Source organism: Cucurbita pepo, chromosome LG19 (assembly GCF_002806865.2).
Source record: "Cucurbita pepo subsp. pepo cultivar mu-cu-16 chromosome LG19, ASM280686v2, whole genome shotgun sequence".
Lineage (NCBI taxonomy): Eukaryota > Viridiplantae > Streptophyta > Magnoliopsida > Cucurbitales > Cucurbitaceae > Cucurbita > Cucurbita pepo.
Window position 1 is genome coordinate 5,794,240 of NC_036656.1, and position 14,059 is coordinate 5,808,298.

The 14,059-nt window shown below is 36.7% G+C and overlaps 3 protein-coding genes across 3 annotated transcripts; 2 read left to right on the forward strand and 1 right to left on the reverse strand.

The window, feature by feature from the left end:
• The first annotated feature begins 1,285 nt into the window (after positions 1 to 1,285).
• Positions 1,286 to 3,743, forward strand: LOC111781404 (serine/threonine-protein kinase SAPK2-like). The gene is made up of 9 exons (XM_023661966.1): positions 1,286 to 1,653; positions 1,789 to 1,863; positions 2,050 to 2,151; positions 2,352 to 2,405; positions 2,489 to 2,581; positions 2,656 to 2,748; positions 2,842 to 2,946; positions 3,037 to 3,135; positions 3,218 to 3,743. The coding sequence occupies exons 1-9, from the start codon at positions 1,534 to 1,536 to the stop codon at positions 3,512 to 3,514; spliced, it is 1,038 nt and encodes a 345-aa protein (XP_023517734.1). The 5' UTR covers positions 1,286 to 1,533; the 3' UTR covers positions 3,515 to 3,743.
• Positions 3,406 to 11,457, forward strand: LOC111781403 (tRNA (cytosine(34)-C(5))-methyltransferase-like). Its single transcript, XM_023661965.1, has 16 exons — positions 3,406 to 3,478; positions 4,925 to 5,146; positions 5,341 to 5,429; positions 5,741 to 5,807; positions 5,903 to 6,018; positions 6,736 to 6,802; positions 6,935 to 6,983; positions 7,107 to 7,192; positions 7,389 to 7,654; positions 7,753 to 7,808; positions 7,989 to 8,074; positions 8,544 to 8,636; positions 9,031 to 9,340; positions 9,752 to 10,413; positions 10,718 to 10,952; positions 11,041 to 11,457. Exons 2-16 carry the CDS (start codon positions 4,964 to 4,966, stop codon positions 11,190 to 11,192), a joined length of 2,517 nt encoding a protein of 838 aa, XP_023517733.1. The 5' UTR covers positions 3,406 to 3,478; positions 4,925 to 4,963; the 3' UTR covers positions 11,193 to 11,457.
• A 312-nt stretch (positions 11,458 to 11,769) lies between these two features.
• Positions 11,770 to 14,011, reverse strand: LOC111782289 (ras-related protein Rab11A-like). Its single transcript, XM_023663141.1, has 2 exons — positions 13,520 to 14,011; positions 11,770 to 12,468 (listed from the first exon to the last, which is right to left on the reverse strand). Exons 1-2 carry the CDS (start codon positions 13,753 to 13,755, stop codon positions 12,018 to 12,020), a joined length of 687 nt encoding a protein of 228 aa, XP_023518909.1. The 5' UTR covers positions 13,756 to 14,011; the 3' UTR covers positions 11,770 to 12,017.
• Between the last annotated feature and the right edge of the window lie 48 nt (positions 14,012 to 14,059).

A 14,059-nucleotide genomic window follows, 5' to 3' on the forward strand; every position in this document is an offset into this window, starting at 1 on the left:
CCCACGTCGCCCCCTTTCCCCACCTTATTTTAGCATTTAATTCCTCAATCATTTCTTTTTTATTTTTAATTATCGTGTTGCTCCAAAATACAACAATTTTATTATTTGTTTTTATTTTCTCATATGACAAATGATTCATTCAATACTTAATTAACTAAGCTATGTTGCTTTATATTCCATACATATGACCTTAATAATTAAAGTGATGTTCTTTTTATACTAAAAATAGTTATTTGAAAAAGTTTAGAATAAAAATGATTTTCAAACTTTTATCTTAAAGCATGTTGCTTTCTATCCTCTCCTTTTTGTTCCCAGTATATATTTTATTGATTTTTATTAATTTTTTATTTTATTATATATTTTCTATCTAATCAAATAGTAAATAGTAAATAGTAAAGTGAAATTGACATTAATGAATTGAGTTAAAACATTATTTTTTTTTAATTCTATGAACCCTTATTTTTTTTCTCTAAATCATTATTACTGTTATAGAATATATCATCATTAAATTGGTTTGCAAAATCTTTTAAAACCAGACTATTCTTAAATTAATAAAATTTATTCTAATTATATTTTTTCAATCTTGACGAGTGAATAATAATAGGTTATTATGATTTTGAGAAAACCAGTGAAATTGGTAGATGCACGGCTCTTTAGAGCATCTTGGTTTGAGTCCGAGTAGCAGCGTGCCATTTTATATTATAAAACAAGTTTTTCACGTCCCTAACATTAATTGAACTGAGGGACTTTTTAAATTATATATATATGTTCGATCAAATTTTAAATAATTTAAAAAATGAATAAATGGAGAACGGGGTCGGGTTATGAGTTTTGTTTTGGTTATTGTGAGTAACAATAGCTTTGAATCAATTATTGAATGAAAACCTAATTCCAAGTAAGGTTCTTATCCAAATGGGATGAGGGGAATTTTTCCCTCGAAAATATTAAATGCTTTTATATACGTCCAAATTTGCATGGTAACGCTAAACTGCACGGCCTTCCAAAATCTGAAATGATTTTTCAGAGAGACAAATTTTTTAATTAAAGTTAATAATAAAATACTTTACGTATAAATACATGGATATCGCCTTCAGTAGCGCGAAGTTTGCGGACTTGCATCAACTCACGCGCTCGAGTACGGAACATTGGTACTCGCCCACAGATCGATCTTATGTTTAGGCAGAGGTGACTACGGTTGCTCAAACGTTGGGCGTATAGAAAAGCGCCACGTGTTTTTCCTTAATCGACTTGTCGTCTTCTCTTGCTTTCTCATGGTCATGGGGATCTTAAAACTTTTGGATATTGGCATTGATCCGAGTGCTAAATGGTAACTGCTAACCCAACCCACCGTGCCAACCAATATTCCTCCACCTTTTCCTTTCCCCATGTCTTTAAACTTGCACACCACATGCTCGATAAAATGCCCGACTGAAAAAAAGTAGAACCCAACCAATTTGAAACTGAACAACAACTCTACTGCTGCTGTTGTGAGATTGGTAAATTTGTTTATTCTGCTACTCAGCTGAAACCCATATGGAACGCTATGAGATACTCAAGGATATTGGGTCTGGGAATTTTGGTGTTGCTAAACTTGTGAGAGATAAGTGGAGTGGCGAGCTTTATGCTGTCAAGTATATTGAGAGGGGCCACAAGGTACTGTTCTATCATCTTCATAACTTCATTCCCAGTTCATCCCACAACTTTCCCAATTGGTTTACAACATCTGCTTCTTGATTTGTGCTGTGTAATATGTCGGTGAAGTTTATATTGATTGTCGGTTTCTTGCAGATTGATGAGCATGTTCAGCGGGAGATTGTGAATCACAGGTCTTTGAAGCATCCAAATATCATAAGATTTAAGGAGGTATTTGATTTCAAGCTGTGAAATTAGTTTTTGATGATTGTTCAATTTCTGCATTGTATGACTTCTGTCTACCTTCCTTTATTAAGTATCGATGACGTGAAAGGGCTTTTGAAGCTTACTCTGCTACAGCGGACCGAGTACTAGACTGTGGCATTTTGTTTATGAAACACGTTTTGTTTTATACAGGTCCTACTCACTCCCACCCACCTGGCAATAGTCATGGAATATGCAGCTGGGGGAGAATTATTTGAAAGAATATGTAATGCCGGAAGATTCAGTGAAGATGAGGTAAATTAGGTTGCTACTTGACTATTTAACTTGTCATGATTTGGTAAATTGATGAGAAATTGAATTGCAATGAATTCTCTTGGATGGCTTTGCAGAAAATTGTCTGTTGGTTAGCCTAATCTGTTCCTAATTTGCATAAAAACTGGATTCTTTACCTAAATGTTCTGTTTGTTCTTCGTTTCTTTGGTGAATCTGTACAGGCCAGGTATTTTTTTCAGCAGCTGATTTCAGGAGTCAGCTACTGTCACTCAATGGTACTGACTTGCTTGCTTTCTGATGTTTAAATGGTCATTTCAGGCTGATTTTCCATTCTTCTTCTCTTCCTCTTGATTTGCAGGAAATTTGCCACAGAGATCTTAAGCTGGAGAATACACTTTTGGATGGAAGCTCAGCCCCGCGTCTTAAAATTTGTGACTTCGGCTATTCAAAAGTAAGGATTTCAAAAGTTCAATTATCCCAAATTTAGATTGTTAATGTTTCTAACAGGTTGGTTTCACTTTATAGTCATCAGTGCTGCATTCCCAACCAAAATCTACTGTTGGAACCCCAGCTTACATTGCACCAGAAGTTCTTTCTAGAAGAGAATACGACGGGAAGGTAGTGCTGGGTCGACCGCCCCGTCCCGGTCGACCATACCTTGTCTTCTTCTACACCAGCAATTTCTGATGTCCTTTACTTTGTGAGTTGCAGATTGCTGATGTTTGGTCTTGTGGGGTTACTTTATATGTGATGTTGGTTGGAGCTTATCCATTTGAAGATCCTGAAAACCCAAAGAACTTCAGAAAGACACTCCAAGTTAGTCATTGCCTTTTCTTTTAATCCGTTAAGCTCTTCCAGTTGCTTTACAATGAGTTAACAAGCAATATGTTATTCGTTTACACCCAGAGGATTATTAATGTCCATTACTCAATACCACACTTTGTTAGCATTTCAATGGAATGCAAGCACCTTCTATCTCGAATATTTGTAGCCGATCCAGAGACGGTATTCGAACTCATGCCTTGTTCTAATTCTACCATCTTAACAGCATTTCCAGGCATAGTAACTGACTGTGCAATGTTTGCAGAGAATAACAATCCCAGAAATCAAGAAGCACCCATGGTTCTTGAGCAACTTGCCTGTTGAGTTCACAGATGAAGCGTTGTTGGGAGGAATGCGGAGTAATACAGAAGGTGATGCCTTGCAGAGCATTGAGGAGATCCTGTCGACAGTTCAAGAGGCTAGAAAGGCAGGAGAGGGGCTGGTAGTTGGAGGTCAAGGACAGTTTGTTGGGGGCAGCTTGGACTTGGATGAATTGGACACGGATCTTGACATTGATGATTTGGAGGTGAGTGGTGATTTTGTTTGTTCCATGGAGTGCTAGTCCTTGTCAACAAGGCCAAGTTTGGCCAAAGAAATAAAAATGGAATTTATGGTTGAGTTGGGGAATCAAATTCTGTGTTATTTAGTGGGATGATGATGATGATGATGTGTAGGGTATTGCTGTTCGTTGAAGGTTTCTATGTTTGTCTCTTTGTGCAGAGTCCATTACAAACACTGTAAATTCCAGCAGCTATAATAACAAAAACAACCCAGTTTTTTTTTTTTTTTTTTGATCTTTTGAGTGGTTCATTTTGTCTTCACGATTTTAAAACGCGTTTACTACGAAGAAATTTCACACCTTTACCACCTATGTTTTGTTCTTTCCTCTCATCGATATGACAATTCATCCCTTGGGAGTCTGACAATTCATCCTTTGGGAGTCTAACGGCTAACCTTTTTCTAGAGTTCCATACTTTGGAACTTTATGTTCATAATGATGTCTTGCTTGCTTTTGGTACTCCAAATAAACAAATCTTAATCGAACCCATATCTGCTCAATGGATTCAATCCGCTCATGGTAAAACTTCATATGGGTTCGATGTACTTTTATCTTCAACAAGCGGACCCGTGTTCAATGCGGGTCCAAGCATATGGTTGCCAAGTTAGTTAAATGCTGTTAATGAGAATAGTAATTCACTGTTCTTAACAATAGGGCGCCGAGACTTCTTGGTTCATCATGCTATTGCTTTAGGTTTACATACAACTACACTGATTTTGTTTAAAAGTGTCCTCATCGCTGGTACACCACCATGGCTCTAATACCAACCACTTGACTTTTTTTTTATTTATTGAGTTTATTTTGTTGGACACAAAAATTAATCCCAGCTGAAATTCTTGAAATTATAAATTAAATGGTGTTTTTTTAAATATAAATATCTAATAATAGTAACCAAAACTACAAATTATATAGTCTCAATAATATAGACTAAGTCTAAATAAATGAATATCACCCACTTAATTAATAATACAACTACCAATTTTATATTGTGTAGTTAGACTTGGTGACAATGATTTAACAAATTAAACAAATAAAGAAGAGACCGTTTCAAACAAATACATAACTTTAATTTTATAATAATAAAAATAAAAATAGAACTTATCTAACCCACCATACTTCAAATTTAATTGATTAATTAATAATTAACTGCAGTGGACCAAAGCCCATAAAATCAACACGATTCCTATATGTAGGCCCATATCGAGTGACCCAATCAAATAGGTCAGGCCCATTGAATGGCGGTTTACGAAGGCCCATTAGTGTTAAGCCCTCAGGCCTCAAATGGGCAGTTAGAAATCCAAACCCGCTGAAAACTACCTGGCAAAGTGGGTAGAAAACATCGGAGGCGGGACTAAAACCCCAAATCGCAGCCTCCCCGCCGGTTTGATAATTTATGAACGTGTACGCTTGCAGCTGAACTGAGAGAGCACAACAGAGCGAGGTTTATTGAACATGGGAGGCAAGGGGAGGGGCGGCAGAGCTCGTACTCAGAGAAAGCATTTTCGAGAGAGCAGAGAGAACGTTTGGAAGCGTCCAAAACCCGATCCTAACTCTGCCAATGACAACAAGGATGGCAATGGCAATCACTGGGAGCCTTTCGAATCTCAAAGTCATGCGTTCAATGAGTACTACAAGGTTTTTGTTTATTGAACTCTTTCTTCAGTTCTTTTTGTATTTCTCTTTGTCAACAGAACAGTGTTTTATGAGTTCGATGGATGGTGAGCTTTTTTTGCTGGTTTGATGTCTAGAATTTCTGACTTTTATGCCAATACGTTTACGACAGCGTAAGTTTGTTTGAGCTTTCTAACTACGATTTCGGAAAATTGTAGGAGCAAGGCATAGTTACTGCGGAAGAATGGAATACGTTTATTGAGGTTCTTCGTAAGCCATTGCCCGCTGCTTTTAGGATCAATTCTAGGTATCAGTTACTATTTCCATTATTAATTACCCCTCTCACTCTCTCTCTATCCAAAAAAAGAAAAAAAGATATGAACAATGAAAAGAAAATACCGCTTCCCCAGAATGTCACAATCTTCGTGGTGTACCGTATGCACGTTATCCTATTGTATGCAGCCCACGTGTTTTTTTTTCCCTTTATTTTTTATAAACCATTTACATATATTCCGAATTACATGAACTCCATTGCTTCTTCTAATCATCTGTTTTGTTCTGTTAACGTTGCATCTTAGTACTATTGCTGTCGTTATCATTAGCATTTGAATTTTACAGTGGACAGTTCTGTGGGGAAATACGAGCTCAGTTACAAAACGACTTCACGAAATCTCTTCAGGCTGAGGTGGACACTGTGAACATTGTTGTTTTTAAATAGGAATTTGACCCAAAATTGATTATTGATCCATATTTGTTCATTTCCCTCTCTATCCTGTTCAGGTTACTGATGGTGATGAAGCTGAGGCTATTAGACCATTGCCTTGGTACCCTGACAATCTTGCGTGGCATTCAAATTTTTCAAGAATGCAACTACGGAAGAATCAAGCTCTCGAGAGGTAATATTGTATTTTTATGGCTATCAGTTTTCAAAATTGGACCCTAGTTAAATAGAAAGAAGTATATTTTTCTGTATACTCGAGCACTTGAAAGGTAAATTGTTGTACTTTATGGTCACTATTATTTTCTTGATTAGCAATGTAAATTATTTCAAAATAATGAATGCATGGATGTTTAGCAATCTAGATTTCCAAGGTCTCGTTTGATACCATTTGGTTTTTAATTTTTGGTATTTTAAAATTAATCTTATAAATACTAGTTCACTTATAAGTTTCATTTTTTCCGTTATCTACTTCCTAAAAATGTTTTAAAAATTCAAGCCAGATTTTGAAAAACTAAAAAAACTTGTTTTTGTTTTTAGAATTTAGCTGATAATCCAAACATTTCTTTAAGAGAGGTGAAAACCATAGGATAGAAATTACGAGGAAACAAGCATAATCTTCAAAAATAGAAAACTAAAAAACAAAATCATTATTAATTAGGGCCTGAACTTTTAATAATCGTGTAATGCATTATTTTGATATTGGATCTTGTTCAACAATCTGTTCATGAGAAAGTGTATTTTGGTATCGAGAACTTAGAAGCAAGTTTGTGTTTACCTACTATATCTTTAATGGTGCTGCACTTTAATCTACAAAAATTTCCTAATGTAACAACTGATCAATTTGAATCACGTTGCCAAATGCTACGTGCTTTTTACTGTTTCTGCTTCGCAGTTTTCATGAATTCTTGAAGCTAGAAAATGAAATTGGGAACATTACAAGGCAGGAGGCTGTCAGCATGGTATGCAAGACATCTACGCATTTATAAGACACCGACTGATTACTTGATATATCAATTGAGAATATTATCGTAACATTTAATTGTCATTTATATCTCATATACATTCTTATCAATTTGGGGCTTATGGCACAGGTACCTCCTCTTTTTCTGGATGTACATCCAAATCACTATGTACTTGACAGTAAGAAATTTATGCTGATTTAAATGACCATCTTATTTTTTATTTATTTATTGTATGGTCTCGACTTTATATAGTTCATGCATATTATCTCTAACTGTTTTCTTTTTTTTGCTTATTACTCAGTGTGTGCTGCTCCAGGCTCCAAAACATTTCAATTACTTGAGATCATACACCAATCCAGCAAACCTGGAGATCTACCCGATGGATTGGTGTGCCTTCTTTTATTTGTATACTCTTCTCCATAAGTTTCTGTCCGGAAACTTTTTTTTTTCTGCCTATGAAGTAGTAGAGTGCTTGCAACCCTTTTCATTTGTTTGGTTGCTTGTCTTTATAATTCATATTTATCCTACTTTCTTGTGCTATTGATTCTTTATGAAAAATTGATTCGTTAGTCATCTTGATTAGGTAGTGGCAAATGATTTAGATGTTCAAAGATGTAACCTTCTCATCCACCAAACTAAAAGAATGTGCACTGCCAACCTCATTGTTACAAATCATGAAGCACAACATTTTCCTGGCTGTCGAGCAAATACCAATTTCTTCAGTGCATCTACAGCAGGGAATGAACTAAAACCTCGTAGCACTCAACTTACATTTGATCGTGTTTTATGTGATGTTCCCTGTAGCGGAGATGGTACACTTCGCAAGGCTCCAGATATATGGAGGAAATGGTAGCCTTAAGAACTTCTTGCTTCTTGTCCTGTGATTTCTCATCATTTGGTCTTATTGGTATTTCTAGATGGTGGTTAAATCTTTTTATTGCTTTCAGGAATTCTGGGATGGGTAATGGTTTACATGGCTTGCAAGTGCAGATAGGCATGCGAGGTACCCATCTTCAACTTTGAATTGCAAAATCTATGATACTGATTATAGCTGCCATGAATTTCCCATTTATCTTCACTAGGCCACCAATACGATTTTATTTATTTGTTTATTTATTCTTATTATTATTATTTTTTGCTTCAGATTAATGGAAAACCAAAATGTTTTCATCAATTCTTGCAGGTGCCTCTTTACTTAAAGTTGGTGGAAGAATGGTTTACTCAACTTGCTCAATGAATCCTGTTGAAAACGAGGCTGTTGTTGCAGAGGTAATGTATAAGCATTCTGGACCTAAATAAAAGACACCCAATGAGATGCATCAAGGCCTCTCGGATAGTTGCATGGCCTCTAGGATAGTTACAAAATTCCTAAATAAAAGACACCCAATGAGATGCATCAAGGCCTCTCGGTCTCTGTAAGTAGCTGTTTTGGTGGGGTGGGGGGTTCTCTTCCCCCAGCCCGTAGGTTGTCTTTCCTTTCTTTCCTTTTGAATATTTTGGGATGGTTTCTTATAAAAAAAGGCTAGTGCTAGGTCCAGGACAATAAGAAAATTACCTATATTGACAAGATTTATTGCACTCTTTTTTAGTTTTTATATTAATTTTTTTTTATCAATGAGCGAAGCTTATTCTCCAAAAGTTTAATTGTTTTCTTTCTATTTCTTGCTCTGGTGGCCAAGCATGTACATATCAGCTTATTAAGGCCGTCCCTTCTTTTCATCGATTTGTCTGGTTGCAGCTTTTGCGAAAATCTGGAGGCTCTCTTGAACTCGTTGATGTCTCAAATGAACTTCCACAACTTGTTCGTCGGCCTGGTCTTAAGAAATGGAAGGTGAGTTCTTATTTTCTCGGTATTTCTTTTAAGATTGAAAGTTGTTATAGTTTATAAGATGCAATTTTTCTTGTTTTATAGTTTACATTTTGAATTAAATAATTTTTTATCTGTCATTTTGGGCTGTTTGGTATATTTTTAGAAATTGTTTTTAAAACTGTTTGCATGTTTGTCTATTCAAATTGTCCTAGAATTTTTTTGCTTTATTTATTATTATTATTATTATTATCGTGTGTTAATTTAAAACGCAGCACAAAAGTTGATAATTATTATGAAGCATCTGTGTCTTTAAAACTGTTTGTGAAATAATGTTGTGGTTCTACTGTACCAAGTAGTCATTTCCAATTTTCTCTCTTGGTGTATGGTAGCTAGATATGTTCCTTTTCTTGTATAGGTGTGTGATAAGGGTGTATGGTTTGCGTCCTACGAACAAGTTACCGAATCTTGCCAGAGTGTGGCAATACCCGGCATGTTTCCTTCTGGCAGAGGCCGTAAAAGCGATACTCATAACTCAGAATTGAGGGGAAATCATCCTGACGGTGGAAGTTCTGTTGATGTATCTGAGCCAACAATGGATCCTGTACATGTGTTCGATGAGGAGGTTTGTGAATTTCCAATCGAGCGTTGCATGAGGATAGTGCCTCATGATCAAAATACTGGAGCCTTCTTTGTTGCAGTATTACGCAAAGTTGCCCCTTTGCCAGGTATGCTGAACTATCTAGCATTTGGTTGAGGGCCTGAAAACCTGTTTAAACATACCTCTCCTGAATCTATTAGAAAATGTTAATGTAGTATGCATTGTTATTTATTTTTTTATTTTTTTTTGAGGTCAACCACATGTGAGATTGTAGATTTAAACTTTTGGCCTCTTGATCGTAGGTATATGCGCTAACCAATTGATATGTTTAGGTTTGACATGCATTATTTAACTTCTGCATGCAAATCTTGTATTTTTTTTTTTAAATTTTTTTAAATTTTTTTTATTTGACTATATGCAATATACTTTTTATTCATACTTAATTACATGTGATAATTTTTTTATTAAATTTTAACTCTATTTTTATGCATGCAAATCGTGTCTTTTCCCCTTCTTTTTTCTGGTGGGGCTGCTTCAGCTGCTACTGAAAAAACAAGTGATCAGAATACGAAGTCTGCAAATGACCAGTCTCGTGGCAAGCTTCAACAGACTACTACAGATGCAGATAGTGTGGACCTTAATGCAACAGATGGGATGGGCGAAAGCTCCTCAGAAGTTGAGATTGATCCCAATAATCAAAGGGACTCCAATTCTGCAAACAATAATCCACCTTGCAAACTTCCAGTTCAGGATAATAAAGACGCAGATGGTTTGGACAGTACAGATGGGATGGATAAGCAGTTCTCAGAAGCTGACATGGAGGTAGTTGAAAATGAAACGACTGAAAATAAATTGGAAATTACTGCTATAAAAAATAACTCAGAGGAATCTAAGCAGCCTGGTGATGGTGAAATGGATCCTAAGAAGTGCAATGGGAAGAGAAAGTTGCAGATTCAGGGCAAGTGGAGGGGTGTTGACCCTGTTGTATTATTCAAAGATGAAACCGTCATTGATTGCATAAAGACATTTTATGGTATTAATGAGTCTTTCCCATTGATTGGCCACCTTGTTACTCGAAATAGTGACACTAACCATGTGAAAAGAATCTATTACATTTCTAACTCTGTCAAGGACGTTCTTGAGCTGAATTTTTCAGCCGGGCAGCAACTTAAGATAACATCCATTGGTCTGAAGATGTTTGTAAGTATCCCTTGCAACCGGTCACTTTTCATTATATTTTGGAATCATTACTGTCTTCGAACTGATAGAACACACCGTCAGCTAATCAATTTTCTTTCACCGAGGCTTACTGAATAGCAGAACCATTTTCAAAATAAACTTGATATATGTTTTGTTTTTACTTGCTAGAGCTCATTTGATTATGTTGTGCTCATCTTAGGATCGGCCTTTAAGTGGCAAAATGATATATTCTTTATTTTTATTTTATTTGTTTGTTTCAAATAATTTGATGATCTGCCATATCTCATGTAATTGCGATGAATAGGAGAGGCAATCATCAAGAGAAGGTAGCTCTGCACCCTGTGCATTCCGCATATCGTCAGAGGGATTGCCTGTGTTACTTCCGTACATCACCAAGCAAATCCTAACTATGTCTCCAGTGGATTTCAAGCATCTATTACAATATAAAAGTATCAAATATGCAGATTTTGTGGATGCTGCTTTTGGTGAAAAGGCATCAAACTTAATGCTAGGTTGCTGTGTGATAGTTCTGGGTGCAGGTATGTAGCGTCCATGCTGTGTAGTAGATTATTTTCCTTTGGTTCACGCATCTTGGTTCTTACCAAGCACATCCTTCTCTTTTCAAAGGTAACACCTCTTCCGAAGTTATCAAAGTTGACGAGTCGACTATAGCCATTGGGTGCTGGAAAGGGAGAGCCAGTCTGAGTGTTATGGTCACGGCCACTGATTGCCAAGAACTACTTGGAAGGCTTTCCAATCGGCTTGGAAATGATTTGTAGTGCAGGAAAGTCAAGTTATCTGATGTTGAAGCTTATTAATCTAAATCATGGTAGACGATAGTAACATGGTATTAGCTTAACTTCAATAGAACTGTACAATCTAGATAAGTTAAGCCTTACCATTGCTTCCTGTCTATCCAATATTTATAGCGACAGCATGTTTTGATTTCTTCGAACTAATCTTATATCTTTGAGGATTGATATCAAAGGAGAATGTAGCGTGCAGGTTTTTATATCAGGTTCTTTATTCTATTTTTAAAGGATATATTGATGTATCTGTGTAGGGCTATTAGCCTTCATTGCATTATTCTACTATGAAATGGAATGAAACATTGATTTGATTTATTTTTAAAGCAGGATTTATGATTCGATGATTACGAAATAAATATTCGAAAAATTAGTTTATTAGCAACTCTACATAAATATCAATCAAAGGTTATATTTTTTTTTTTGTACGTAGAAGAAAATTTAAACCTTTTATTCATTGATTGAAACCGTAGAAGAAAATTTAAACCTTTGATTCATTGATTGAAACCTCTTAGCGTAGTTAAGATATGCGTAAATGTACGATAAACCATTTCATAATTCTATTTATACGTATAATATCGGATGTTTAATCCAAAAAATACAACATTAATAATTCTCTTGAACAAGAAACCAAGAAAACTAATTAAATCAAATATATGAGAACCTCATTTGCCGTCCTTCAAGTAAATATATAAACTAAAGCATACAATCAAATATACAAATGACCGCAGAAAACCATCACCAGTAAAAAAAAAAAACCCACCTAGATCCCCCGATTGCAGCCTACTTCCAAACAAATCATGTTGAAGTACAACAGATCTTGCTTTTCGCCGGGATTTCTTGCGCCGGGCCCGGAATAATGACCTTCTTACCACCGGCGAGGGATGCAGAGTTGCCATTGCCTTGATTCTCACCAGCAGCAAGGTTCTTTTTGTTCATGATGTTGAAGATCTCAGTTAAGATAGTCATGAAGGCACTCTCCACATTGGTGGATTCAAGAGCCGAGGTCTCCAAGAAAAACAAACCTTCTTTCTCGGCGAATTCCTTGGCGTCGTCGGTGGAGACTGCACGCTGGTCTTCAAGATCACTTTTGTTTCCTATTAAGATGATGACAATGTTCTTGTCAGCATGGCTCCGCAACTCCTCAAGCCAACGAGGTATGTGATCAAAGCTCTGGCGTTTGGTAATATCGTACGCAAGCATTGCCCCAAGAGCTCCTCGGTAATATGCACTTGTAACTGCTCTGTATCTGTTCAAATACTCCATGTGTTAAGATATGTAGCTGTTCTATGGCATACTACTCTCTGCTATTCTTGTAAGAAGCAACCGTGCAATAAATAACTAAGAAATCAACGTTACCAACCCCACACACCAAATATCATAAAGAAAAACTTAAAAAGCTCATATCCGTCATGTTGAATATAAAAGTAGGTTTATAATCAAAGAATACTATCTCCAGTATGAGGCCTTTTGGAGACGCTCAAAACAAAGTCATGAGAGCTTATGCTCATGGACAATAATATCATACCATTGTAGAGATCGTGATTCCTAACACATAATAGTTAAGCTTCCACACAGCCTGTAGGAAGAATCAAAAGACGGAATAAGAGTAGCCAAAAAATGTAATAGCCCCAAATTTAACACCCCCAACCAACGTGGGATCTCACTATTTGTAACAACCCAAGCCTACTCCTAGCAGATATTATTCTCTTTATACTTTTCCTTCCGAACATTCCCTCAAAGTTTTAAAACGCGTCTACCAAGAACAGGTTTACACACTTTTATAAAGAATGTTTCGTTTCCCTCTTTAACCGACGTGGGATCTCACAATCCACTTCCATGGGAGGCCCAACGTCCTCGCTCGCACACCACTTGATGTTTGGCTCTGATACCATTTGTAATAGCTCAATCCCAAGATATTGCCCTCTATGATCTTTCCCTTTCAGAGCCAAGCATCGAATGAAGGGCTAATGGGTGCGTTGGCCCTTAGGAGAGTAGATTAGATTGGGAGATCCATGTTAGTTTGGTTAGGGGTTGTTACATGAAAGATGTTGCTCAATTACATTCTCTTATGCTAATCTTCGATGTCATCACATTCCCTCTCAAATACACACAATTCAGAATGATGAACATTTAACCAAACAACTAAAATCTGAATCCATGCACAAAATCTGCCTTCAAAGATAGAATAATCTGCCTTTAACTAAACAGATGAAATCCAAAAGCAGAAAGGGCACCATCATTCTACAGAAAATCCAACCCAACAAGAGGAATGAAAACAAAAATGGAGGAAAAAGTACCTTTCCTGGCCCGCAGTATCCCAGATCTGAGCTTTAACATTCTTATGCTGAATAACTAGCGTTCTAGTCTGGAACTCCACACCGATTGTAGCCTTCGAATCCAAGCTGAACTCGTTCCGGGCAAACCTCGCCAGAATCTGAGATTTACCCACCGCAGAGTCCCCGATCAACACCACTTTGAACACATAATCAATCTTCTGATTCGCATCCCCATATCCGCCGCCGCCGCTCGCCATTTTCCCAGCTCTCAGCTCACAAAACCCTCGTCTGTACAACAGAAGAAGAAGAAGAAGCTCGAAATGGATCCAGCAAGAAGAAAAAGTACAGCAGAACCCAGTAGTAGCAGCAGAGTTATGTGAAAGCGAAGGCAGCAGCTACATGAACAGAAAGAACTCAAAGCCCATCTCGGGGTTTGCAAGAACTCAAGCCAATTACAGTGGGTACTGATTCATAAACTGCACTGAAAACCCTGGATAACTAAAAACAACTCAAGCCAATTACGGTCATAAACTGGACTGAAAACACTGGATAACTAGAAAA

Excerpts from the sequence above, each read along its gene's own strand:
- LOC111781404 (XM_023661966.1), top strand. The coding sequence starts at position 1,534 with ATGGAACGCTATGAGATACTCAAGGATATTGGGTCTGGGAATTTTGGT. Across the intron at positions 1,864-2,049 it reads ATATCATAAGATTTAAGGAG|GTCCTACTCACTCCCACCCA; the intron begins GTATTTGATTTC and ends TGTTTTATACAG. Across the intron at positions 3,136-3,217 it reads TTGTAGCCGATCCAGAGACG|AGAATAACAATCCCAGAAAT; the intron begins GTATTCGAACTC and ends CAATGTTTGCAG.
- LOC111782289 (XM_023663141.1), bottom strand. The coding sequence starts at position 13,755 with ATGGCGAGCGGCGGCGGCGGATATGGGGATGCGAATCAGAAGATTGAT. Across the intron at positions 12,469-13,519 it reads GATACTGCGGGCCAGGAAAG|ATACAGAGCAGTTACAAGTG; the intron begins GTACTTTTTCCT and ends GTATTTGAACAG.
- LOC111781403 (XM_023661965.1), top strand. The coding sequence starts at position 4,964 with ATGGGAGGCAAGGGGAGGGGCGGCAGAGCTCGTACTCAGAGAAAGCAT. Across the intron at positions 6,019-6,735 it reads AAGAATCAAGCTCTCGAGAG|TTTTCATGAATTCTTGAAGC; the intron begins GTAATATTGTAT and ends TCTGCTTCGCAG. Across the intron at positions 8,075-8,543 it reads ACGAGGCTGTTGTTGCAGAG|CTTTTGCGAAAATCTGGAGG; the intron begins GTAATGTATAAG and ends GTCTGGTTGCAG.